Source organism: Pempheris klunzingeri, chromosome 8 (assembly GCF_042242105.1).
Source record: "Pempheris klunzingeri isolate RE-2024b chromosome 8, fPemKlu1.hap1, whole genome shotgun sequence".
NCBI lineage: Eukaryota > Metazoa > Chordata > Actinopteri > Acropomatiformes > Pempheridae > Pempheris > Pempheris klunzingeri.
The window spans coordinates 4250310-4275698 of record NC_092019.1 but is presented as its reverse complement, the minus strand read 5'-3'; the positions used below and the strand labels follow the sequence as shown (position 1 = coordinate 4275698).

The following is a 25389-nucleotide window of genomic DNA, read 5'->3' as shown; positions in this document are numbered from 1 at the left end:
TCAAGTGAGTGTCTTTGTCCTGGCAGTGACATGTAAGGGAGTTGAGGGTATTTTGTCCCCGCGACAAAGTTATAAGCGACTATGAGCACGTACACCTCTGCTGAGGCTCAGCAAGGAAAGGCTGTCTGTAGAAACATCAGGAGGAAATTTTGTGCAAACAGACTGTAACTTTAGAGGGTGTCCACTCAGTCTGAGTAGCTGAGACTCTTGGCTCAACTGTAGAAAGCATTTTTACTGTTGATTTTGAGACTACTTCACAGCTAGCGTTGTATGACTACAGTATCATGACAGACTCTGGATGTATCATTTAGTCGTGCTGTCACTTTTTGAATTCAGTATTCTGTATGTACATAATAAGTCTCTACTGACTTGTATCATAAAGAGACAGCGTGTCATGTTACCTGCATGTCACCTGTAGCAACATAGACGTAGGGCGGCGTAGAGAGGGGAGACGAGGTCGGGTGGTCAGGTGAGTCAAACATGACTTTCACACAGCAGAATTATCTTATGTTACTGTAATGTTGAGTTATTTTAAACTACGTCATCCACATCCCATATGTAACCTAAATGTACTTCTGTTGGTAACATACTAACATACTGTTTTCAATCAAGTTTTATTTTGAAAGGGTATACGAACATTGTTTCTCCGTAACCAGCAAGCTTGATATTGGAAGTGTTTATTATTGTTAACTTGTCCACAAAATGAGAATGACGTCAGATGACACGTGAACATCTTAAAATGCTTAGACATGGAATGCAAAATGTGTCGCACCATTTATACACCATCCCATGAGATCACTTCGCCTTGTAACATTATTAGTTTGTCACTCAAGTGAGGCAGCAAAGGCGCCACGAATGAAAAAATTTGGAAATTATTATTTACAATGTTTCGTCAAACAATTTAGTGTCATGGTGTTGTGCCAAAAGAATTCAATTGGATTTAACTTTGAGGGAAATGAAAGAGGAAAAGGAACAAATTGTTTGTTAGTGTGAATTCGTTTGAACTTGATTTTTTTGACAGTCCTGAAGGTTAGACGTGCAGCTGCGAGGGTTAGTGGTTAGGTAATGCATTATGTCAGTGAGGGTCCGCGCGATAGAAATACAAACACGTGTGTTTGAATGCAGCATCCAGACAGACAGGAATGAGTGAGGATGAGCAGAGAGGCAGAAATATGACTCTGGCACTGACAATAATGAAACTGTGATGCTGCTCAGACACACAAACATACACACACTTCAACCTGAGGATGAAAAATGTTCTTACTTCAATTTTCCTGTTCTTGTGAAGACATTTAAGCCTCATGAGCCCCATGACACTCATACACACACACACACACAGCCAGCTGAAACAGGTACAGTATCCACTCCTGCTCTCTCTCCCTGATTTCCTGCCCAAAGAAGGGCAACGGCAGAGTTCAGATTGTCTCCCTCACATATCAGACATTCCTCAGATTCCTGCTGCAGACCTGGAGCTGAGGTCGAGGTGCAGTCCGACAGACACGACCATCAGACTCCCTGTTGACACATAAACCCCAAGTTACTGCATAACAGGAAACAGTAGCCTGGCCCTCCTGTCTGCACTATGTAGGTCACACACACACACACACACACACACACACACACACACACACACACACACACAGACGTACAGTATGTAGACGCTGTTAGTACATGTAGGTACATATGGACTCTGTACAATCAAATGCATGTGTGATAATTAGGATGGATAGAGTGTAAACTGACCTATATTCTAAGAAGATATTGATGGAAATGCTCTTTAAATTTTGTGGAAGAGAAAAATGCAAAGACTCTGGTGTTACAGCAGTTATACAGATGTGATCCTGACGGAGTAAAGTTGCATAACTGATGTAAATCACATTATCTCTACTATATCTAACAGAGCTGTGTCTGGATTTGATGCCAAATAATTATTCAGATTTTTAGTGTTTATCATTTTTGTCGTAACTGAAATACCAGAAAGTTTTTCCCTTTCGTATCAAGATTCTGAGCAATGGACTTACGGCTAGCGGTAAAATGTCAAATGGTAAAACCTTCATGATCACATTCATCAAATCCAAACCAAATGTGACTTAATAGTGGTCAAAGTGAATGGAGAGGAGAAACCTAGATGGTTGATTGAACACTGTAAATATGATCCTAAAGAATCATTAAAGATGTAACACACACTTCACATGTGGCCTCCACTGCTGCATGTGAGGACTGATGAACTCAAATATGACGTCATTACCAGCCGATCACCTGATGCTGCGCTTGCTGCGATGATCCAAACCTCATGGCGTGTTGTCACCGCTGGGTCATCGCTGTGAGCGACGCTTCACCTCAGCATGATTTGTTTTGTTCTGTATGTTAGTGTGCGCTTATGTATTACACCACATCACACTTCCCCACAGCCCAAAACATGTCATTACTGAGTACGTGTGTTTGCGGTGTGTTTGCACTGACCTCCGATAGCTTCGCACCTCGACGTCATCTCCCAAAGCACAAGGGCCATGGAGTAAATGTCGGTCTGTTTGAAGGACTCGATGTTCTCCAGATTCAGTCGGGCCTCTAGCACCTCCGGAGCCATGTAACGCGCCGTACCCACCTGCAGCACAGGGATACCATTAGGGATTAACACACAAGCGCGCACACATACGCTCGGCATAGCGTCCTGCATACCCTGCTTGCTTCTGTAATCACGTTGACAGAAGGGACATAACAGGAATCACAGCATGTCACTGTCACTCTGGTGCACCACCCACATATCAAACAGTCTGCAGGAGCATGATATTTACTTTGTCCCATTGACTGGCTTGTCAGGTATTGCTACTGCGACAATCAACCTTTGGGCTCGGTGACAATAAACCTGACTCACCTCCTGGCAACTGTCGTTATTGGATGAGATATTGGACAAGATACAAGTCTACACTGGTGACATGTTTTCTTCTGTAGTTATTCAACAGTGTGATATCTGTCAAGTCAAGTCTAAAGTCCTCAGATGCTGCTTACAAACCACTGGTGCTGTATGAGCATGAAACGGCTGATGGTGACTGATGCTGCAGCACTTTCCAGCCAGGAAGCTGTGACCTAATGGTGCCTCTTGTCAGAGTAAGGAAACTAAAATATTGTTATTGCTTTAATAACTCATAGTGAAGTTTGGTTTTCAGCAACGCATAACTTTAAATCTTTCCAAATATATTCGTGGTTAAACGCACAAAGTTGACCAATCTTTCAGCTGCCCATGTTTCTTCACAGGTTTTTCTGAGCTGCACAGCACTGAACACACAAAGAAGTTATAATTACAACCTACCAGCTGGGAATTTCCAGCTTCTAGTTGTGAATGGAACACGACATGATTGCCGTGGATCATAATTTAAACTATTGAAAGGATAAAATGATGCCACAGAGACCACACAAGGTAGAAAATCTCAGTGAACATTCTGCTAGTGAGCTGGAAAAAGAATGAAGGACAGTGGTGATGCATGAGTAGATGGTGGCATGTGTGGTCAAAGGGTCGCTTTAACAAGTAAGTCAATACTCTCTCACCTGTCCCTGCGTCACCTCCACCCAGTGAATCATAAATCATAACCAAGAAGGATTAAGTCACTGTGACAGACTGAGAAAGAGATTGAAAATGAGCTGAGAGCTGCCCAGAGGAGCTTGCATGTCACAACAAAGCCTTTACCTCTCCCTTTATCCCTTTATTGCCTGTCTGTCTCTGTCAGATTTTCTTCTGTCAGCAAACACGGCGTATCCCATCAAAACACATGAACACATTGAGGGACTTAGATAGAAGAAGGCAAAACAAACACAGCCAGCTCATATCTCACCAAAAACCAAACCAAAGCTGTTTTAAAGCAGGGCTTTGGTGGTGAAAAGAGAGAGTTACCATAACAGCAGATAATATGCTTTTTATTCAAACCCCACAGCTTGAAGCAACATATTGAACTCCAGGCAGTGGTAGTTAGGTTTGTAACTGCTGTTAGCCAAAGTAACCCAGTACATTTACTCAAATACTAATATTTTTTTGGTATTTCTACTTTCTGCTACTTGATGCTTCCAATCCACTACATTATAGAAGAAAATATTATACTATTTACCACAATACATTTCACACAACAACTTCTGTTACCTTTCAAATGAAGGTTTTAGAGTAAAACAAAAACGGTGTGATAACCTTGAAAATACACTGCATTGTGTACAAATCAGTGGTTCCAAACCTTTTTAGCTCGTGACCTCTTAGAGCTAAAGCTTAGAGAAAAGTCCAAAAATATGAATAGTATATGAATATGACATTTGACATCCCAGTACTTCCTCCACCACTTTTCATATTTGTATATGATGACTGTAGACAGGCTGGTGTACATAGTCTGCTATTACAGAGCTAATTTGCCGCTATTTTGAACTAGAAGACTGCAGGTAGGAGTTCAGTGTTAAGTCAAATACAGAAATAAAGAAGAAGAGTAACTAAAAGAGACTTCATCTGACCTGTCCGCTGTTGGCGAGGTCATCCACTGAGAGGAAGCTGTCCAGACGGAGTCCCAGCCCAAAGTCACACAGGCAGCACGTCAGGTCGTTCTTCACCAGGATGTTGGAGCTCTTCAGGTCTCTGTGGACTATGGGCACCTTCAGGCACAAGAAGAGAACGATAGTGAGATTATAAGTGTGTGCAAATGACATATGAAGACATTTCACATTTCAATGTTGTAAACAAGTCACACTGTACACACTGCATATCATAATGACAAGCTCCCTGTCGCACCAGCTTCATATTCTGCTGTATACACTGTTGCCCATAAAGTTAGAATTAAATGTTTTTCACCTCTTCTCATGAAATGATTGTGATAATGTGATTTATTCTTGATAAATAAAGTGTGTATCTTCTCAACTTTGTTGATTAAACTCTTCCAAACATATCACAGTGAAACTTAAACCACAATGAACCTTTGCAAACTGTGTATTCAGGCTTTAACTAAATTGGGGGTATTGAACAATTATTCCAACTTTACGGGCAACAGTGCATATCCCACTCTCTTCCCTCCACAACAACAAGTTTTAGAGCTTGAAAAGAGCTTGAAAAACACCCAAACTGTCGGTGTGTTTGTTCTGTCAAACACTGCCGTTGTTTGTTACACCCTACTGGGTTGCCCCTGAGGCTTTAGACTTTTTGTATAATCCCGTCACACTTACATAATTACTGTCTAAATGTGGTGTTTGTTTAATTTTTTCCGCATCACTTTTGACAGTGAGATTACTTTGGTTAATGCAGGTTTTTTAGCTCAGGTATGCTGTCATGTGAACATATTTACAGTCCTACCTTTGGGCGTCCGCAAGGGAGGCGGTCACTGTGGAGGTGGGCGACACCTCGGGCCAGAGAGCTGCCCAACACCTGCAGCTCCTCCCAGCTGATCACATTACGCGTCAGGTGCTCCTGGGGGGTAGAGGGATGATGGGATTGGTTGCATTGTTGCAAGTTAATACTGAAACTTATTATTATCATATGGATTAATAGTGGCCCACTCACCTGTAGGTTTCCTCTGGGGTGGAAGGCAGTGATGAGCCAGTACTGTTTCTCCACCTTTCTCTCCTCAGCTGTCAGGAAGTGGAGGATGTTCTCATGTCGCAGGTCTGTATTGGAGAAGATGTCCTTCTCATTCTTCCAGGAAGCGTACTCCTCATAGGGAAAGATCTTCACTGCCACTGTTTCAAACTGATCTGATGTAGTCTGCTTCAGCTTAGCCTTGTATACCTGGGCGAAGCGACCCTTTCCCACCTGGAGCAAAAGGTAGGATTTAAGTTGAAGTTAGTAGAAATTAGGATGGCTTCAGACAGAACAGTTCCACAAAATGCTAGAATAATACTTGGTCTATATACCAGCAGATCCAGCTCTATCGGCAGCGGCTCGGTGTTGTGGTTCAGGCTGTTGGCGTGCGTCGAGCTGCTGTCTGACCTATCGTCATCCATCATGATGGCGCAGGCGTCGCTGCAGTCCAGCCCACCAGCTTTTGGCTTGCGCTTCTTAATGTTGCTCTCCCATTCTTGGTTGAGCATGCGTTGCCGGTGGGCTCGGTACCAGTAGAACATTCCCACAACCACGACCCCCATCAAGAGCAGAGGCAGCAGGCTCACCAGAATCACAGACACCAATGGATCGTCCGGAGTCGGATCCACAACTGGAAAAAAAAGACAGAATATAAGATGGATGAAACCAAAACCAAAGACCAAAACTGAAAAGAAAACAAATGAGAGGACCGATGTTACACACAGGAATCAGACTAAACTAGATGGGCACAAAAAGTGAGCACAATCAGTGACGTAGTGGAGGATGAACCCTAGCATTTATAAACGTTGTATTTACAATTGTATTCAGCTACTACCAGCTTATAAAATTCCCCCATCAAAGAGCTAAACTGCTTGTGGGTTCTTGGTGACATTAAGACTGACTTTGAAGTGAATCTTAAAAGTCAGCGATGAGGAGGTTTATAATGTGGTGTGTGCTGATTGTGGTGAATGCTGGAAACATGAGTCATGATTGTCTGCTGTCATGTCATCTCTGGCTCGCTACTTATGCAGTGTTTTCCCAGTCTATCTGAGGATGAGGTGGGCTGACGTGGTGGTTTCTGCACCCACTAACATGGGTACAAAGTACTGTTGAAGAACAACAGTAGCAGTCATTTTGGACAATTTGGACAAAGACTGTTGATGCAAACGTAGCTTTTCAACTGACTGCGTCTGTGTAAAGGAGAGATGATTTTGGTTTCATGTTGCGGAAGTTTCACAAAGTGTAGGCGCGGTAGCTTAGCTTGGGTTGGTTAGGGTTTTCCAGAGTGGTTACAGGTTTGTTTGAATCTATATTACAACAATTTCAGTTTAGCATTTTTAGCTTTCTTGTTGTTGGTCAATTAGTTTTGATATCCTTCAGATTTCAGTCCTGGTATATTTGGTGACACTTGTGGTTACGTTGCATTAATAGATACTTTGTCAGAAAAACAACAGCAGAAAAACTAGTTTATCTGTCTACAGCACAGCCAAAGAACCTCAGGTTGTTTTAATAAAGAGGTCAGTGAAAAACTGGCCCTCTTCCTTCATACGATGAGCAACTACAATCGGATTTCATGCTGCACTGGTGCGAGCAGTTTTCCCACATAACAGATGGGTTTATTTTGAAGACTTGGCTACCTCGTTCAGAGGTTGGAGGTGTATACCCTGTCACCTGCTGTTCTTCATCTAACGCAACCTCTTGTAACATTCCTCCCTGCAGTGCTTAAAACTTATCAGCTGTCACAAATACAGAAAATGAAAACTATTCTTTTATAGATTTTGTGGTAATGGTGAACAGACACATCCAGTGCTACCTTCACTGTTGAATGCTTTTCATGTGAACTATAGCAGCAGCAGTTGCAAATTGGATTGTGTGAGCAGTAAGTTGATATAGCTGTGATTCAGCTTTAGGAGAAGGAAAGTAAATACAGGATGAGGATGATATCAGTTAGATAAAACACTAACAGTGGATTACATGGTGCATAGTTTCCTGTGAATCTCTTGTGCATGTAATTGGGTAATTTGATTCCAGTGCAGAAATGGCAAACCCCACCACTAAAGATGAAAACTAATATATAGCAGTGGTTTGGAATCCAAACAGTGTCTGGATTCCCTTTCTGTCGCATTTTAACTTGCACCCATAAACATTTCTTTGAATAAATCCCTCCTCTTCCTCAACCCACCATTTCCACAAAAATTTAAAGAATAACTAAATGGGAAGGTAGTGTTGTAAAGGCAGGTCTTTGAAGGACACACGGCCTAATTTGTGTGTTTTGGGTGCTGCATGCAGCAGCAGCAGCAGCAAAAGCTGCAATTTCCTCCCACTACTCATACAGTAACAGTCCAACACAAGCCAGCCCACCACAGGGAAGTCATTTTTGAGGCCTGTGCTGTGAAAACAACATGCTGTTCTCCTCTCCATGGAGTGCTGTAAATCATGTTCTTTCCATCGTAACAATGAGTTTAAAATGTATTTATACATGTGGGTCTGTATCTTTCAGTTTGTGATCTCAGTAGGGAGCTGACTGTGTACTCAGTCAGCAGGCCCACAGTGGACACTGCCAACAGCATGAACAGCCTTTACTGCTTCATGAGCTATAGCATTAACTACCTCCTCTGACTCTCACTGCCAGCCCGGACAGAATGGCAGCCAACCCTCAGAGCTCCAGCGGCGAGGAGAAAACAGTCGAGAGCCTGTCTGCCTCGACTTGGCCCGGCCCGGCCTGGTCTGCTCTGGCTGGGCATCTTTTCAAAGAGTGTCTCACTCCGTCTCTCAAGGGAGCTTTTCCCCTTCTGAGCGAGGCTGCCACATACACCAAGGACCAACACACTGCATCTATTTTGCATTCAGATTTATATATATATATATATATAGAGTGCTTCTGACTTATGGCTATAGAGCCCTAAAAAATACATCAAATGTTATCAGACAAGTCAAAACTATCATTGAATCATTGCAAAATAATACTGTCAGCCTAAATGGAGTATGAACATATGAACATCCAATCAGCTCGTGAAAATACTTTTTTCATTCAGTACTAATCGGTTGATAAAATAGATAAAAAGCTATTTTACTCTTCTGCTTGTCTTTTACTACCTTTCCTTAGCTGCTTAGAGTTCTTTGTCCAAGTCTTGTCACATATTTAATCATTCATCAAATATTTCTAATATTCCTCACCTATTTCCTAATGCTTTTATGATAATGAGTTACGCCTGTTCATGCATGCTCAGTCCAGTGATCGATCTAGGGTGTGGTGTGTGTGTGTGTGTGTGTGTGTGTGTGTTATCTGCAGACCAACTGTCAGGCTGTCTTACCTGAAGACAATAGCAGGTAAATATACTGACCACTGTCTTTATCAATCATCCAATCACCTTTTTACTACATCCTGTCAGTGTTGGGGCTCCATACGTGACAGAACAGTTGCAAAACAGAAACATCTATGAATCTATTTCTTGTAGCTTGACAGACATTCAAAGGTGTTAATGCAACAACACGGTTGGAGGCTTAATGTTACTTTGCAGTGGCACCATGAAGCAGCAAAGACTGAACTGCTGTGTGAAATAAACAAAGACTGTCTTTGCCAGGCCAATGCTTGATCTAGGCTTTAAGATAATGTGTATTTTGCAAATGTCATATGATTATACATCATCTTTAACTGTAAAGTACATCTCCTTCACATGCTTTAAACTTTCTTTCTCTTAAACGAAGCGATTGCCTTTGAATCCATCATGCAGTGGTCCGCCATGTGATCATGGAAGGTAAAAATACTCACAGTGGGATGGATAATATCTTCATTTTGTGTGTGTGTGTGACTGTGAAGCAGTAAATCTTTCTGAGAGTGCTTTGGGCAAAGCGACGGATGCGATAAATCAGAAATACTAAACACAAACACACACAGAGATTTTAAGATTTTGAGACAACTTCAAAAGTCTGGTAGTAAAGTGGGTTGTGGAATAAGACTTCCAGACAAGTCAGACACTGCTTCTCAGATTCCATGTGTCTGTACATGTGTGTACGCTTTAAGGGTTTTAAGATTGCTTGGAGGTTTTTGAGGTTTGTCTTTTTTCCTTGCTGTCTTTCTGCCATGATTAGAGTGTGTGAGTGTGTGTGTGTGAGTGTGTGTGTATGCGAGGAGAAAAACGCAACCAATCAGACGGTGCCAAGACAAACTGGTAATAGGACTCATGTTGCCTTTTCCAATCGGGACGCCAGATAGTTCTCCTGCAGTGCTCAATGAGGTCTGACACATCATTGGGACTAATAGACGGATCCTCGCCTCTGGCGTGCAATTACACGTCATTTCTGTGTGTGTGGTGTGTGTGAGCGTGTGTGTGTATTTGTGGTGTGTGTGTGTGTGTGTTTAAGGATTTCAATGCTGGGATTTCAAAGGCTGCCATCTCTCACTCAGGCTCTTAATGCTCTAACCAGTTGCTAATTACTTGGATTCTCACAGTGTTTGGTGAATAACAAAGTTGTGAGTTGGATATTAAAGAGGAACTATATTTTCCTCGGAAAATGACACAGCCAGACATGATTTCATGTTCAAACCAGGTGATGGGTGGATAGTTGGAAGCCATTATAAACATAGAGGAGGCTGCAGCACACTTCCAACAGGCCTTCACTGTGCCAGTTTGTCTTCTGTGCCAGCACAGCACTTCTAATGAGGCTTTTAATATCCTTATTTATGTAGACTTAATCAAACATTTCCATTCAAAGCCGGCGGTCACTTTCTAATGTGATATTTCATCAAATACTTGGTCACAACATGTATAAATGAAAGTTGTAGCTCAGATTCAGGTTTCTGCATTTTCTGATCGGTGTTGTAAATTCTCTTTACATCTTGAGAAGACGCTTTGCCCGTCACTGCAGCGCACCTGCCGCCGACCAACTGTAACACTGATGTGAGCTGATAACAGCCAACAGGTGAAGAATGATGTCATGTCTAGCAGCTGATAGCTTGATGATGATGTGTAGAAACAGCAGCTATGCACTGATAAGACACTACTATAGTCTTATACTGGACTGTAGGACTGAGCTTGTGGTGCTTTGTCTTCTCATAAAGCTGCTGCCTGATACATTAAAATGCTTTTATCCACCAACAACTGCATTACAGGGTGTTAAACACACCATTTATTAAATGGTTATTACTGCCTCTACATGCTAAATGGGGGAGATTAAAGTAAAGTGTTACCCAGTGAATAACACAACTCAATCTCAATCCATGGTCACCATCTCAACCTTATGAGAAAATGTGCTTTCAGCTTCCTCCACTACCACCACTTTAATCTAACTGTAAAACAATCTGTTCATGTAGGATTGAAGTTTTAAATTTATTATATATTTGCTGTTCCTTTTCCTTTCTGCACAGTGTTTAATTTTCTTGAAGTGAATTATTTATTAGGGTTTTATTTCACCGCATGAATATTAAAAAAGTTGAAAGTTGTTTACCATCTTTCCCTGTGGAGTTTTTACCCTCCTAAACGTATATAAATAACCTGCCTTTATCCGTGCTGGTATCATATTATGAAGGAGTGTGGAGGAATCCAGCCACAGGGAGGCTGGTGACACTGACTAAAAGTAAATATCACACTCACTATTTACTTGTTATGGTAACAGCACTGCCTTTACTGCTTCATAAACGTGGTTCATATCTCTCCCTCTCTCAAACATCCCGCTGTTGCTTTGTCTCTGCCTCTCCATCAACTTCCTCACCCCATCTCAATGTTCTCAGTCCTTGGCTGCCATCCTGTCTTTCTGCCTCACACTGCCCTTCTTCTCTCCCTCCTTTTTATGCATCTTTGAGTTGGCCTGCTTGAGTCATTTTACTGCATTATGAAGCAGTCCGCTGTCTGACCGGATGATTGATGTATAATCACTGACGGCAAGCCAAGATTCCACAGTTAAAGAAGAACTGTAAGAAATGAGAATTTAAAAAAAAAAACAGATCTTGGAACATTCACAGAGCCACTTTTTCCTTTATCGCTCCCTATCCATCTCCTTCTTCCTCTTTGCTGACTGCATCAAGAAGCCATTCTAACTAATTTTTCCCTTTTCTTATTTTTATCTTTTGTTCTTCTTTTTATCTTCAAAATAGCAACACCCTCAACATCAAAAATCCCGATTTCATATCACGAGGAAGATTTCATTCAACAAGAAGGATGCCAGAATAACCCATGAAATGACTTGGAGGAGACCAGGCGTCATCTGTCCCAAAACACAGACTGTACGAGCGCAGGAATTCATGTCGGGAACGAATTAGTTCTACCTTCATCTCATTCTTCACATAGCGTGCCTCCAAGCATGTGAAACTGACTTTCACGAGAGCACAGCTGTAAATACAGCACTAAAGCAAATACCATGTTACTATGACAAGGGAGTATTTACTATCAGTGCCTCCTGTCCCACTGAAACTAGCTCACAAGCTCCGAAACACATGTGTAACTGACACTGACACAGAGGTGATGGTAATTAGAAACAAATGCTTTTCTCACAGAGTGAGAAGGATCATCTCTGATCACTTTGTATGTTCCTGGCACTAGTAGTAAACTTACTAAATCTTACTGTCCTCGCTAAATTAAAAAGAGACGAGCATACACTGAAAGAGTAAAAACCTGCACAAAGGCCACACAATCTTTATAAATGTTTATTCTAATAATAAAATGTTATCAGTGTTATATTTTGCACATTGATTTGATCTACGAGACTGTAAATGTTTCCCACATGGTTTTCCACCATTTGAGGTCTGACTGGAGCTCTTTTTGTCTTCTTCTTCTACAAAGGTTTAAGTCACCTGCTAGGAGAATCAATGGCACTTCTTTATCTTGATACGCTCCTCTCCTAATATTTGCATAACTGTAGTAGATAGAACATTAATTCACAGTTTCTTTTGTTGGTTTTCTGGATATTTGTGCTAAAGGTAACGTCTGTTAGGGACTGTGGCTGGCAGAAGAGATCACTAAGTCAAACAAAGCTGCATTCATTTATTTTTTGGCCACTACAACAAACTCCAAGCAATAATCTGTCATTTTAGCATACTGTTTCCTATTTACAAATCAGAGCGGGGTTGCGTTTCAGTCGCCACATGATCAGTGTAAGTGTGTCGGCTGTTTGGTGCTGGTGGGCGTATGATTGAGTGTGGAGGCACCGAACCAACACAGTAAAAAGCCAAAAAAAAAAAAAAAAGAGCTGAAAGACGCTCAATTGCTTAATTAGAAGGAACTGCAGTGTTTGGGGATAATTTTCTGTGGGTTCATCACCTTTAACATTGCATATAGTCATTTGACCCATTTTTAATATACAAATATTGATAAGTCATTGGTTATGTGTCTCTGTGTAGATAAACAGCCTCTCAGCACACTGACACTGAGGCAGCACTCATCTCTCTATGTGATTAACTCCCACTCAGCTGTCCATCAGAACCAACAAGCCCCGTTAGTGTCTGCTGCTGTGGGATCACAATGTTCACTCCCTCATGGTGACATTTGTAGCAAATGTTTGGATGCACAAATGTGCTCATTCACACACACCAGAATCCACGAGTGTGACTCTCCAGCGGTAAAACCACATGGACAAACACTTTTACAGGCACGTCATAAGAATGTAACGCTGGGGAGGAACAATGTGAGGCATTTGTAGAGGAATAAGCCGTGGCAGTCGTCCAATAAACAAACAAGAACTTCCTGCTGCATGTGTCCTCAATGGGAGGAAGCAACCACAACCCTTACCCTCAGGGCTCTATGTGTGTGTGTGTGTGAGAGATACAGACTGACAGACACAACGATAGATTATGATTTACTCAAACTACTGCACACACCCTTGGTAGAACTAATGAACTTGCCAAATTTAGGAAGAAGTGGTCAGGTTTTCAGTTCCAAGGCTTCCCTGTTACAGTGCTGTCTCATGCTTATTGATCGCTGTGGGGATCAATAACAGACAGATCAGCACATGCTGCAGAACAGGAGCTCTGGAGCTGACTGGAACAGAGGAAGAGTGGCCGCTCACTGACATACACTGTACATATTAGTCAGAATTCCTGCTTGTTTGCTAAATGTGTGCAGTGAATAGAGAAAAACTGCCTACCAGTGCTCGTCACGGCCCTGCATATTGAAATTATAGCTAATTTACTGCCCACATAATCACTGTTTGTAGGTGAAACCATGCCAGAGAGGTTGAGCTCAATTTCCAACACAAATTTACTGAATAATTGTAGCACAGAGATTCTTTGAAATGTCGAGTAAAGAGGAGAATTTAGTGGCTGCTTTCAATAAAGTGAGAATGACCACAAGCAAGCCAGTCATGCAAAGGAGGATGTCAAATTAAAGGCCATGGCAACTATAAAGGGTAGTTTAGGCAGCAAGTAGTAATGCGTGTAGTTTCACCTTTAAAGTTTTCAGTAAGTTTCAAGTACTGAACTTTTGTCAAGGGTCACTTTAAACTAAATCATAGTAACCTCCTTTGTATTGGGGTATTACAGGGGGGATAACTGCCCCAGGGCCCCGAAAGCTCCTTGGTTTCATTTGACAAATTACTAATTTGTGAGGGAATTTGTACTTCCTAAATAAAGTTGCCCACACTCAATTTAATATCCTGCCCTCCTTATGCCAGGACAAAAAAATTGGAAACACCAATAACTATGACCTCAAACATATCACCAAAAGCATTAAGTGCTTCATGATGATATATCAGGGCTGTTACAGTACAGGAGGGACACTGAGTGTATGTTACTGGTTGGTTTGAGGCTTCAGTATATAATAAAGTTGCCGTGTGTAGTCTGCTGTGTGCCTTATACTCAATGGAACCTTGGAAGCAACAACATGGAGACATAATGCACAGAGAGTGGGATCCAACTGGCCATCGCGTGGTGGCAGGACTCTGAGAGACGGATATCTGGAAACCTTGGCTCAGACCATAAACCATGCAGAAAGGCTAAATACGCAAATGTAAAAAAGAAGAAAAAAAAACCCAGCAGCACAGGACATTTCAGCAGGGTGGATGTTTTTCAACCTGAGGCCTGAAAACAGCTCGTCCAGTTGAAGGACAGCCTGTTTCAACACTTCAGCCACCTCCATTACTACAGTATATACTGTATGTACTATATGTACAGCAGCAGATAAGATTACACACTACAGTGTGGTCAGTGTGGCAGGAAGAAGAGGAATCTAATCACTTTAATAATACTGCAGCATAGGAAGAGCATAGATTAGCTGCCCCACAGCGGCAGACTGAGTCTAGCTGACTGTCATCCACTACAGAGGTGTTCTGTGTCTATGAGGCCTGTTCACCATGTGCTGGAGATGTTTCTGATTTGAGTTAAACACAGACAGGAAACCATATGTCTGAGCTCTCCACTGTGGCTGGCCTACACGCCTACACACCCACACCCACCCACACACACACACACACACACACTGAGAGGCTAAGACAGAGACACCCACTTTTTCTCTGTTTCTCTGTCTTTTTCTCAGCCAAACACACAGGGCAGAACGCACCCAGCTGCCGTCTGTGACCACGCTGAGGATTCCCCGAACCTTGTATACGTGTGATGCAAACATCACGTTTCCACTTCCTGTTTGTGATGACGGTGCACTCTCCAAAAGACAGTAGCGCCCATAATGAGACCTAAGAAACCACCCACAGCTTCTTAAATGCATGTGAACAGCTTCATATGCCACAGAGTTTCCTTGTCTGTGGTTGGAGAGAAAACCAGAGAAGAGAGAGGAGGAGGCGGAGGAGGGGCTGAGACGATGACAACAAAGAGGAATAATGATTTACTGATAAATGAAAAGTTGCAGCATCAGACAACTGGTTAAACATTACAAGGAATGGAGAAGCAAAGAAAGGCAAAGACAGCGTTTACTCATTTACACTTGAAATATGAGGAAGGGATGGACACGTATCACTCTGTGCAACTGTCTGAACATATGATTTTATAGTTGGTCTGCCAAATATGCTATAATGAATGTGTAAACACTGTCAAAATTATGTGCTTTTTTCTTTTGCTGAGCTTTGGTTAGCATGATTTGTTTGTTTTCTTCATGTGCAGGCAGGCAAATATGTTCACAGCGCCTGTAAACATATTTTCAGACATATTTTCAAGGATGAATCTGACAAATTGTCTACGGTTCTTATTGTCAACACGTACAATGAAAATACCTAAACCAACCATGAATGTGTCCTAACAAGCAATGTGTGTGTATCAAAGCCCGATAGATCTTATTCCTCCAGAAACTATTAAAAACAAATCACTGAGAAAAACAGACTGTTGCACTGGCCGACATGTTTCATTTCCATGAACACACACACTGTATTTTATTTCGACTTAATCCCACAGACACCGTCCTGCTGCAATAAATACTCACTAGAGCACCAAATGTGTGTTAATTCACAGCTAATAATAGTCCCACACAAAAGCATGATTTACTGCTCTCTGAGTTAGTTTTACTAAAAACTGCAGTTTCCAGTTAAAGCTAAATTAATGAGCATTTTCTTTTCTTTTTTCTAAAGAAAAAACTACATATTTGACAACAGTAGACCGACGACGTTATAAAGTAATGCCAGAAGTAGCCTTTAAAGCAGCATTAATTGATTTTTTTGCTTACTTGGACCAGAAGTTAGCAAATAACTGCCTGTTTACACATTCAGCAGACACAGAGCGACACTGACGTTCAATAAGAGCTGAATATTTGGCTATTTAGCCACTAGATTTAGTGGCTGCCTGCTAATTGTTGGGCAGACACTGAACTAAAACAGTAAAGTTATGTGCTGTAAAACTAAAACAATGAGCTGAAAGACGCTCAAATGCTGCATAGAGCTGATGGGATAGCAGATAATTCTCTAATCACTAGATTAGATTCACATTACACACAGTCCTTCGATCCATGGGTGGAATAAATGTATTAATAAAAACAGCTTTATCCTCATTAAACGGTATTAGTGTCTTGTACTCACTGGGGGAGAACAACAGTTTGTCGTTACACTCCTCCTCCTCAGCACAGGAGCAGAAGTGAGCCATCCCACTTGTCGTGTTCTTCTCCTTCATCACACAGGTGGAGCTGTTGTAGTCATCCAGCATAATGCCATATAGTGGCCGGGATGGGTCGTGACAGAGAGTTTCAATGGAGAAGCCGGTCTCGTTCTTCCTCCTAAGAGACAGACAGACAGACGGGGCAGGGACGTCACGGTTAAAAAATGTTTACATACAAAGAACTATGAAGATATCCATAAACACACACTTGAGGGATGAAGGTTTTCTGCTCTCGGATACCTACCAGATTGCCACGCAGACCTCGTTCTTGTCCATACAGATGGATGTGATGGAGCAGTTGGACATGCAGGTCCCTGTGCCGCTACAGGAGGAAAGCTCCACATCACAGAACTTACAGAGCTGACTCTTTGGGTAAAACGGGAGCATACCTGCAGAACATACACAGAAATATCCATCAGATTGGTTTCATGTTTCAGTCTTTCAACTTTTAAGTCTATGTCCAAATATTCTCAGACAAATGTTCAATAAATTATTAGAAGTTTCAATACATAAATAAATGTCCACCTCTTCACAGGAAATACCAAAGTCTAATGAACATAACATGAAAAATTAAAGTTCCCCAGAGGACAGATTCTTTCCTTTTGGGATGCTACATTAGCGTCATGATTGACCTTTCTTCTAGTGCCACTGTTATGTCTCAGTTTGCACTCATAACTGTGATATTTACTGAAAATATTCATGTTTACAAGTTTTTCCTTAAGATCCACTTAGGACCCATTAATGTAACACTAGTTAAGGCAAGCATGCGAGTCACACGCTTCACATACTGCTTAACCAGACATGTCCACAACCTTCTAATGATGATGATTGGAGTTGTGTTTTTGGCCACCTAACAAATGTTATACCAATAATAACTCTCCTGTTAGCTCTCTTTTGGTCTCCGCCAGCTTCAAACAAAAACATCTGTCTCTAAAGCTGCTAAATGCTCAATGTGGTAGTCACTAACTTTGTCTGTGTGTTGCTTTGAGCTGGACAGGCAGTGATTACTGGTTTTATCGTAGCTTTTTAACTAAAAACAGCAGCAACAATAACAGTAAAGTGATAAAAACCAAAACCTTGTGGTAGAGCTGAGGGAAACTGTAGAGTCTGGTGATCATTTCTGGTGGGTTCAACACTAAGAGCATCACCTTTCACATTACACAAACTCTTAAACCTTCATTTTTGTGACTAGAATCGGATTCAACTCCATGTCTCAGGGATCCAGCTCTGGTATAAAGTTGCAACTTCAGATCAATGAGAATTGTTGCTGCTGACACTAAAGGTATGCATTAGATATGATGATGTAAACCTGCACAACAAAAGCATCAGCTGCCTGAATTTAACCAGGTCAGGACCACAAACAACTGTCAACACAGACAACCACAACCAGGGCAACCAAGTCCAGCAGGCTGCGCTGCATTTGCCCAGATCAACCACCTCAGAAGTGCTGCATGGGGCCTTAGGAAACCATCCAGCCATACAAAAATAGGCCAAGACCACACTAAACCATCAACACAGACAACCACAGCTGCACCAATAGGCAGCCCGTGCCGAGCTACAGTGAGTTCTTAGATCAAACCAATTTAGATACAAAACCAAAAACCTCATGGAATCTTTTAAATTGCCTTCAAAAAGATGACGCGAAAAAGGGATTTCCTGAAAGAAGCACTAAATCAAGTTCCATCTTTCCTTAATTCATGCATATCCATCAAGTGGTATGCATGTGGTACGTGGTAAGTGGTTTTCTGAAAGCATGAGATCAATGGGCCAATCTGTGAAACGTGAAGTCAAATCCATTTTCAAAATGATTCACAGTCTCCAAAAAACATGACTAACGGCTGATTATAAGCACAGACACAGACATAGAGGTGGCAGTGACTCCACATGATCTTTTTCTCATTTACTGGATGTTTCCTCACGTCTAACATGCTATTGCTGAAATCAGCACTTGTGATCCAGAGCCGTGTATTAAAAGAATCGGCCCTGAGATACGGCTACATTGTTTGGTATCATCACTGGCTGTTGCATGCAGTAAAGTGGGTCGTGTGCTGCCTGGACTAGCAGTGTAATCAGTACAATCTTATCCCTGTCATTCACTTTAGCATGACTTGAGCAGCCTACACCTCTCTGATCTCCATCTGCTCTGTGACCTGTTCAGACCTGCCTCTCTGACTCCAAGCCCCCTGGCTGCTGGCCTGGGGAGAGGCTGTGTAAGGAACATAGGTACGCCACGTTAGCCTGTGTTAGTCTGAAGGTTGCTGAGCTTAATTGTACCTTTTTAAACTAAATGTTTAAATCTAGAGGGGAAAGGTTGCTCCATGACGCTTTTTGTGTTCCAATAAGGCCGACTTACAGGGTGGGAAAGAAGCTGTGTGTACAGTATGCAGGTGTTGTGGTGCAGCTGGGTGGTTTTAGAGGCGTAGACGTCCTATTTCAGGTGGGAGGTCTGAGTTAAAGCCTCCGTGTCGCCAAGCATGTGCCCTGGATCAGCTTCACTGAGCAGAACACTGAATTCCTCCCTGCTCTGTGCCATGTATATCAGCTTTTCCTACACTTCTGCTTGGAACAAACAGAAGTGACTATTTCAGGTCTTGACGATGCCTGGGACAGCAGTCACAAGCTTCTTTAGCTCAGTGCAGTAATTTATTGAGAATTTCTTTCTTTGGTCTTTTTGAGAGTGTGAAATGAGGAGTTTGTTCACTTATAGTCCTCTAATATCATCTCACAGGAACTCTGCACATGCATAATTCTGCACAGTGAGGCTTTTGGGTGGAGGGGGACTTTACTGGAAGTATTTAAAATGAGCAGCAACAACAGTTGAGGCAGAAACAGTTATTGTGTGTCAAGGAATGCTCATACCAAATGGTTAAATTGTTAGATTTGGTGAAGAAGACTCTTTGAGGGAACGAGAGGAAAGTATTGACTAATACCCCCTCTACAAGCACAAAGGGAGAGCATTGGCACGAATGTATCAGCAGAGTAATAATGACAAGTGTGAAGTTACTATATAATGGCCAGCTGATAGCCACAGAGCTAGTAAACGAACCAGTGACTGTGAAACATAATGAAGCAGCAGTCAGTTAATGCGAGCATGATTTCAGTTCTCTGTCTGAACTAGGCCTGTGCACCTCAAGACAGAATTAAGTCAAGTTTAGGCAACTGTACACTGCTGTATATTCTACTTTGTTATCATTTTCAGTGTCGGACTGTCCAATGTAAATGGATCAGATCCAGGTAAAGCACATACGCACACATCTTTGGACTTAAGAGAGCCCTCTGCAGACTGAGAAAAGAGATAGGATGTCTGATATGGCCGATAGCCACTTCACCACGATGAAAGGGGACCCTTTCTTGCGCAAAAACAACAACAACAGCCCTCACACGTCTGAAATCCAAGATGGAGACAAAACAACTGCACGCAGAGCAGTCTGTGCTATCGTTAAATCAACCGACATGGCAGCATGTCTGGAGAGCAGAACTGTGAAACCAAGCCAGGGTAGGACTTCAAGTCTGACTCGCATGAGTTCTCATTACCCTCCCTAATGCTGTCATACTCCACCGATTCTCCTTTTGCACTGTGTGTTTATATGGGTGTTTGTGTGACACCCGATCATAGTCTGCACAGGCTGGGTTATTCTTTTAACAAGAAGCGCAGTTAATTTACTTTCATGACCCTTTCTGTTACAGAAAGTCTAATTTGGGGCAGGACAGGGAGCGTGAAATAGCACAGTGCTAACACCCACTCACAACCTCAGAGACAAATAAAACCTGCTGATTTAGTGCAGCAAAGTGCCACAGAGACTGAGTGAATCAGAATGAGTAAGGGGGGGTAGATTTACGCTCTGTGCAGCCAGTGAGCTCAGTCTTTTATGGTGTTGATTTATCTTTATTGGACTGTTGTGCAATACTGATTACACATTAAGAACTCATTAACTGCCAGCCACATTTTTGCTGGTGAAGGATGAACTCTGTTTAACTTTTAAAGGGATAGTAATTTTACGTTATTTCCAAGAATGAGATGAGAAGAAACATCAATCTTTTGTCCATAGGTGCAGAGATGGAGCCAGAATGTGTATAGCCCAGTTTAGCAATGAGACTGGAAGCAGTGTTGAAGCAGGTAGCCTGGCTCTGTCTAAAGTAAAAAATGGCTACCAACATCTTAAAGTTCACAACAATTAGTGGTTTTATTTCTTGGTAAACAACCACGAGTGACTTCCCAGAGTCAGGGACAAGTTTTGTGCCAGCTTAGATTCCCAAACCAAAACCTGCTCCCCTAATCTGGAAACCTGCACGACAGCCAGAGAAGCACAGAACAGCGAGCGGGTGGTTACACACTAAACAAGAAACTCCCTCTAAAACCTCAAATTGCAACATTTACATTTACACTTAATGATTTGGCAGACAGCATACAAATGAGGTTCAATCAAAGCCACAGAAGATAAAGCTTTGGCTTTAATATATCATTATTTTCACAAAAGGTTTGGCACCCTAGAAAGATCATTAATTAGCATGACAGTAGTTCTGTAGTACATGTTCTGGGGTACTTCATGAAACAAAGTCACTATTTTCATTTTTTATATATTATCATTATTAGTTTTATGTGTTTTAATGTGTTTCTGGTTTTGTTTCAACACACAGTAAATCTTTTTATGTGAATAGATGGAGGACAGTGTGATTGAATGGCATGCTGATGGACATTCTCTGCCTCAGTGCTGTGGAAGAATGTTTAATACAGTTAAACAAGCAAATGAAAAAGCTAGCTTTTATTGACGATGCTGCTGAAGAGTACATTTTGAGATTGTGCCATCAGTCCTCCCATCATCCCTTGAGTAATGCAACCAGGAAGTGTTGCCTAATGTTGGCTAGTAGACCATGTCTAGTCCAGTTTTTAGTCTGAGGTTGGATAACAGATTAGCAATATTACATTAGTTGAATCTACAACTATGTGCACAATTTCACAGTTTGTGGATTTATGATAAAATAACGCCACTGCTGATCTTAGATAGTCAGAGGCTGCAGCCTTACACCCTTTACTTTGTTGTGCCGGTGCAGGAAGTTAAAGGGTAACTGTGCATGGATGTCTGTGGTGGTATGTGGGTCAAAGTCCCAGCTGCTAAAGTGATTTGACTTTCTCTTTTATTACTGCCACTTTTCCTGCTGCTAGTCCATGTGTAGGAATTATAGTATGAAAACAGTAGTGACCTCAGTGCGTCATAGGAGAGAGGAGGAGGAAAGTGTGGACTGTCATTAACCGTGCTCCTGATGGCTCCTGAAGGGGCCGTAACTGAAATGTGAGATTTCTTTGTGCTCCTGTTACTGCAGGAGGGAAATCATGCTACTGCTTCCATCTGGCAGGCCAATGAATAACTTCGATAAACACATACAGAATTTGTCACTTTGTAGGGGCTACATTAAGATGAGGACGCATCATCCTCCACTAAATAACAATAACACTGTTTTCTGAAATGACAAAGAAAATTCTGCAAATTTGTAGAGTCTCCTGAGGTGGAAAAGGGTGATGCTAATTTTGCAATATTTGAATCAAGAGCTGATGACAGTTGCAGGTGACGTCCTTAATAACACCTTGGACCCTCTGAAGACATCAGAATCATATTTTTGAAGGGATATTAACATTAAAGCTACTTCTTTTCTATTCAACTATATTGTAAAATAGAGGACCAACACAGAAAATGTAACTGACAGTGAACACGTAGCTAATGTAGCCTGTACTGCTGCTGCTTGTAATTCTGCAAACTGTACAGTTAATACAAGCAAAATAGTACAGATGTTGATTATATTGATCCTTTTCTCCTTATTTGAATAGTATCATTGATGTCTTCTGTCCTCAGTGAAACTTGGGTTCTAGAGATTTACTGCTGTTCTACTAATGATGATTGTTCATTTATTTATTGACATGTTCTGTGAAGCTAGATCAGGTTCAGAATTGATTTAGAGATAATTACAGTTAGCTGGACAGTTCTGATGCTTTGCAAGTGAGCAGTGAGTTTATAAAAATAGGAATCTCTTTCTAGAATTTGGTTAAAATGATTCCCCCCGACCTTCAACCCCACTAAAACGTCAAGTGTTCAAAGGCTTTAAACAGTACGTTGAGTTTCAAAATGTGCTTCAGTATGATGTTTAATGAGTGTGCCGTAGATCCCTGTGATAGTGTTCCTCCAAATCTAGTCCTATAAAATAATAGATGACGCTTCACTGGAGCAATGCAGCACAATAAATGAAAATTGGAAATATCTCTGTGGAAATAAGAATCTCCCTTCGTTTCGGTCTAGTCCTGTCACTTAAATGAGGGGAGACAACTGGCAAGAGGCTGCGCAGGGCTACATAACTGCCACAGCAGGCGGCTCAGCTCTCTCCCTCTGCTCCTGAAAGTTATCCTCCCACCTCCACAACTGCCTCTTCGTCCACCTCTCTCCAACTTGGCCGTAATCCTCTCATTCCTCCCGTCTTTATCGTCCTCCCTTAACTTTCTCAGGTTCCCTCTCTCCCTCTGCCACCTCCGCCTTCTTTTTGACCCGGAGAGCCAGTGAAGCGAGTTGAGAGGGGAGCGCGCGAGGGGAAGTCGACTAATATGGTAAAAATCAAAGGGAGACACTTCAGTGAGGTTAAAGTGGGTGACCCCTCCTCTCCTCTCTGCTCCTGCACACTGAAGCTCAGTAAAGTCAATGTAAACACAGTAGGAATCAGGGCTTTGAGGGACTGAACAGGGCCCACACACCCAAACTATTTAACAAATTGAGAAGAGCTCTCTGGAGGCCGAAACTGGTGAAAACTAATGCATCTTCAATATTATATATAGCATACAACAGCACACAAGTCGATGAATCACCCAAAAGACAATCTCTGTGTCCACTTTCTCCCTTCACACACCCTGTTTCCCTTTCAGCCTTGATTTCTGATTGGCACCTTCAGAATAGCTTGTGTGCAGCGCTATCTTGGCTAAGCACAAGCATTGGGAAATGTGGCTCCGTGCACACACCATGAAGATTCCCTGGAAAGGAAGGAAGAAGGAACCTTCCTGTGACAGCCCACAGAGCGGATGGTTATCCACATGAATTGAAAGCAAACAAAGAGAGAAAAGATAAAAAAAAACAACAGAGTCCGGCGCTGGTGTTTGGATAACCACAATGTCAAGCTGCTCCAGGACTGAGAGAGTGGCAAGAAGCTTCCTCCGGGCCGAGGTGCTCTGGAGAAGTCAGAACAACAGGGAGTGTGTGTGTGTGTGTGTGTGTGTGTGTGTGTGTGTGTGTGTGTGTGTCGGTGGTGAGCATGGGTGCATGTGGGTGGAGGTTTGTATGTCTTCTTGTGCATATGTGTGTGTGTGTGTGTGTTGGTGTTCGTGTCTATTTGTGACACATACAATGCAGCAGGACCACACACTCCTTCTGGTATGTGGGATTTCCAGGTTCAAAATAGGCCCCACCGTGGGAGGAGGGCAGGAGCAAACAGCAGAGAGAGGGGCAGAAGAAGACGAGGGGAGAGGGGAACGGGAACGGGGACAACACATGATGTCGACCTTAACAGCAACTAAAGCATAATTTTTGCTTTTCATTTTCATCTGAATGCTGCTTTCAAGCTACCCACCTGTCAGCAAGCGTGGGGAAGTTTCTGTGGTTTACTGAAATGGGAGGTGTTACGGCATGACAGATGGAAAGTGGCCAAGTCTGTTAAAGTGCCACTGTTAACACATGGAGTTACAGTGCAGAGGAGGGAAAGTTGGACTGCCACCATTCAAACACACAAGACGTTACCTTGAACACACTTTCATTATCATCATGTAGAAAGTGAGAAATCAGGTGAGACGCTGAATATAAACTGTTCAACATTTCTGTTGTTCAAACCAACAGAAATGTTAACAAAGATACCAAATATGTCAGGCTAAATAAATATAATATAATATAAATATATATAAAATGATCCATAAGATATCTATAGTATTGCTATTTGAAAACATAGTGTTTGGTTTGAATATTTCACACACACATAACGTAGCTTCAATACAGAATATAAGCCAACACTAAGCGATACTAACAGTGTCAACCTGAAAGGGGCATTTCTGCAACTCTGCAAGTTGAGGAACTCAGAAGTGGCCAGTTTTAAAACAGAATGGGTTAAACTTTAAGCAGCAGAGGTCAAGACTGTTGCTGCATCCTGCACATCCCAAAGTGCAACTCAGTAGCATATTTAGTTAGACCTCAAACTCCAGATCGCTGGTTCACTCAGGGTCCCTTAAGACCTACCTGAGGGGAAATATATGTGAAAAACTTTATGTTTCTCATATCTGCAAAGAGTTCAGCAAACAATGAAGAACCAGAGAAGTGTAAGGATGCAATAAAAAGATGAGCATCTTTACAAGTAATTGATTTTTCAGTGTACATTAGTCTTAAAGAGTCATTGTTGGAAAAAAAAAAACCCCAAAACAACTTAAAATAAAGCTTCTGGTGCACCAGAAATACCTCACTGGGTTTTTACTCGTCTAAAGATGATCAGTGTTACCAAAACAACTTGGCATTACTTTACTAGAAGATTTACTATGAAGTGTTTTATAGAGAGTCCTGTAGTTGGTGTTTTGCTCTCTGAGTAAAACATGTGTGCTGTTTCAAACATGACACCCCGGTGAACTAACCTGAGACACCCATGAGTAACGAGCATAGCTGAGCGGTGTGTGTGCCGCTGTGTGAGTCACCTGTTGCGCCTCCGGAGAGCCTCTCCGGAGAGCCGTGCGTAAAGCGCTGGAGGAAAACTTTCTCAGGCTCATTGCGACCAAAAGAGTCCACGTTTGGTTTAAATACACTGAGCCTGGCAC

General features: G+C 42.0%; 1 protein-coding gene across 1 annotated transcript in view; it reads right to left on the bottom strand.

The window, feature by feature from the left end:
* tgfbr2b (transforming growth factor beta receptor 2b) overlaps positions 1 to 25389 on the bottom strand; it is a 32713-nt gene that overhangs the window by 7048 nt on the left and 276 nt on the right. The window contains exons 2-8 of the mRNA XM_070834972.1: positions 16810 to 16954; positions 16490 to 16683; positions 5875 to 6173; positions 5525 to 5773; positions 5318 to 5431; positions 4489 to 4626; positions 2464 to 2605 (exon numbers count right to left, since the gene is read on the bottom strand). Coding sequence (XP_070691073.1) covers positions 2464 to 2605; positions 4489 to 4626; positions 5318 to 5431; positions 5525 to 5773; positions 5875 to 6173; positions 16490 to 16683; positions 16810 to 16954 — 1281 coding nt within the window. The remainder of the gene's footprint in view (positions 1 to 2463; positions 2606 to 4488; positions 4627 to 5317; positions 5432 to 5524; positions 5774 to 5874; positions 6174 to 16489; positions 16684 to 16809; positions 16955 to 25389) is intronic.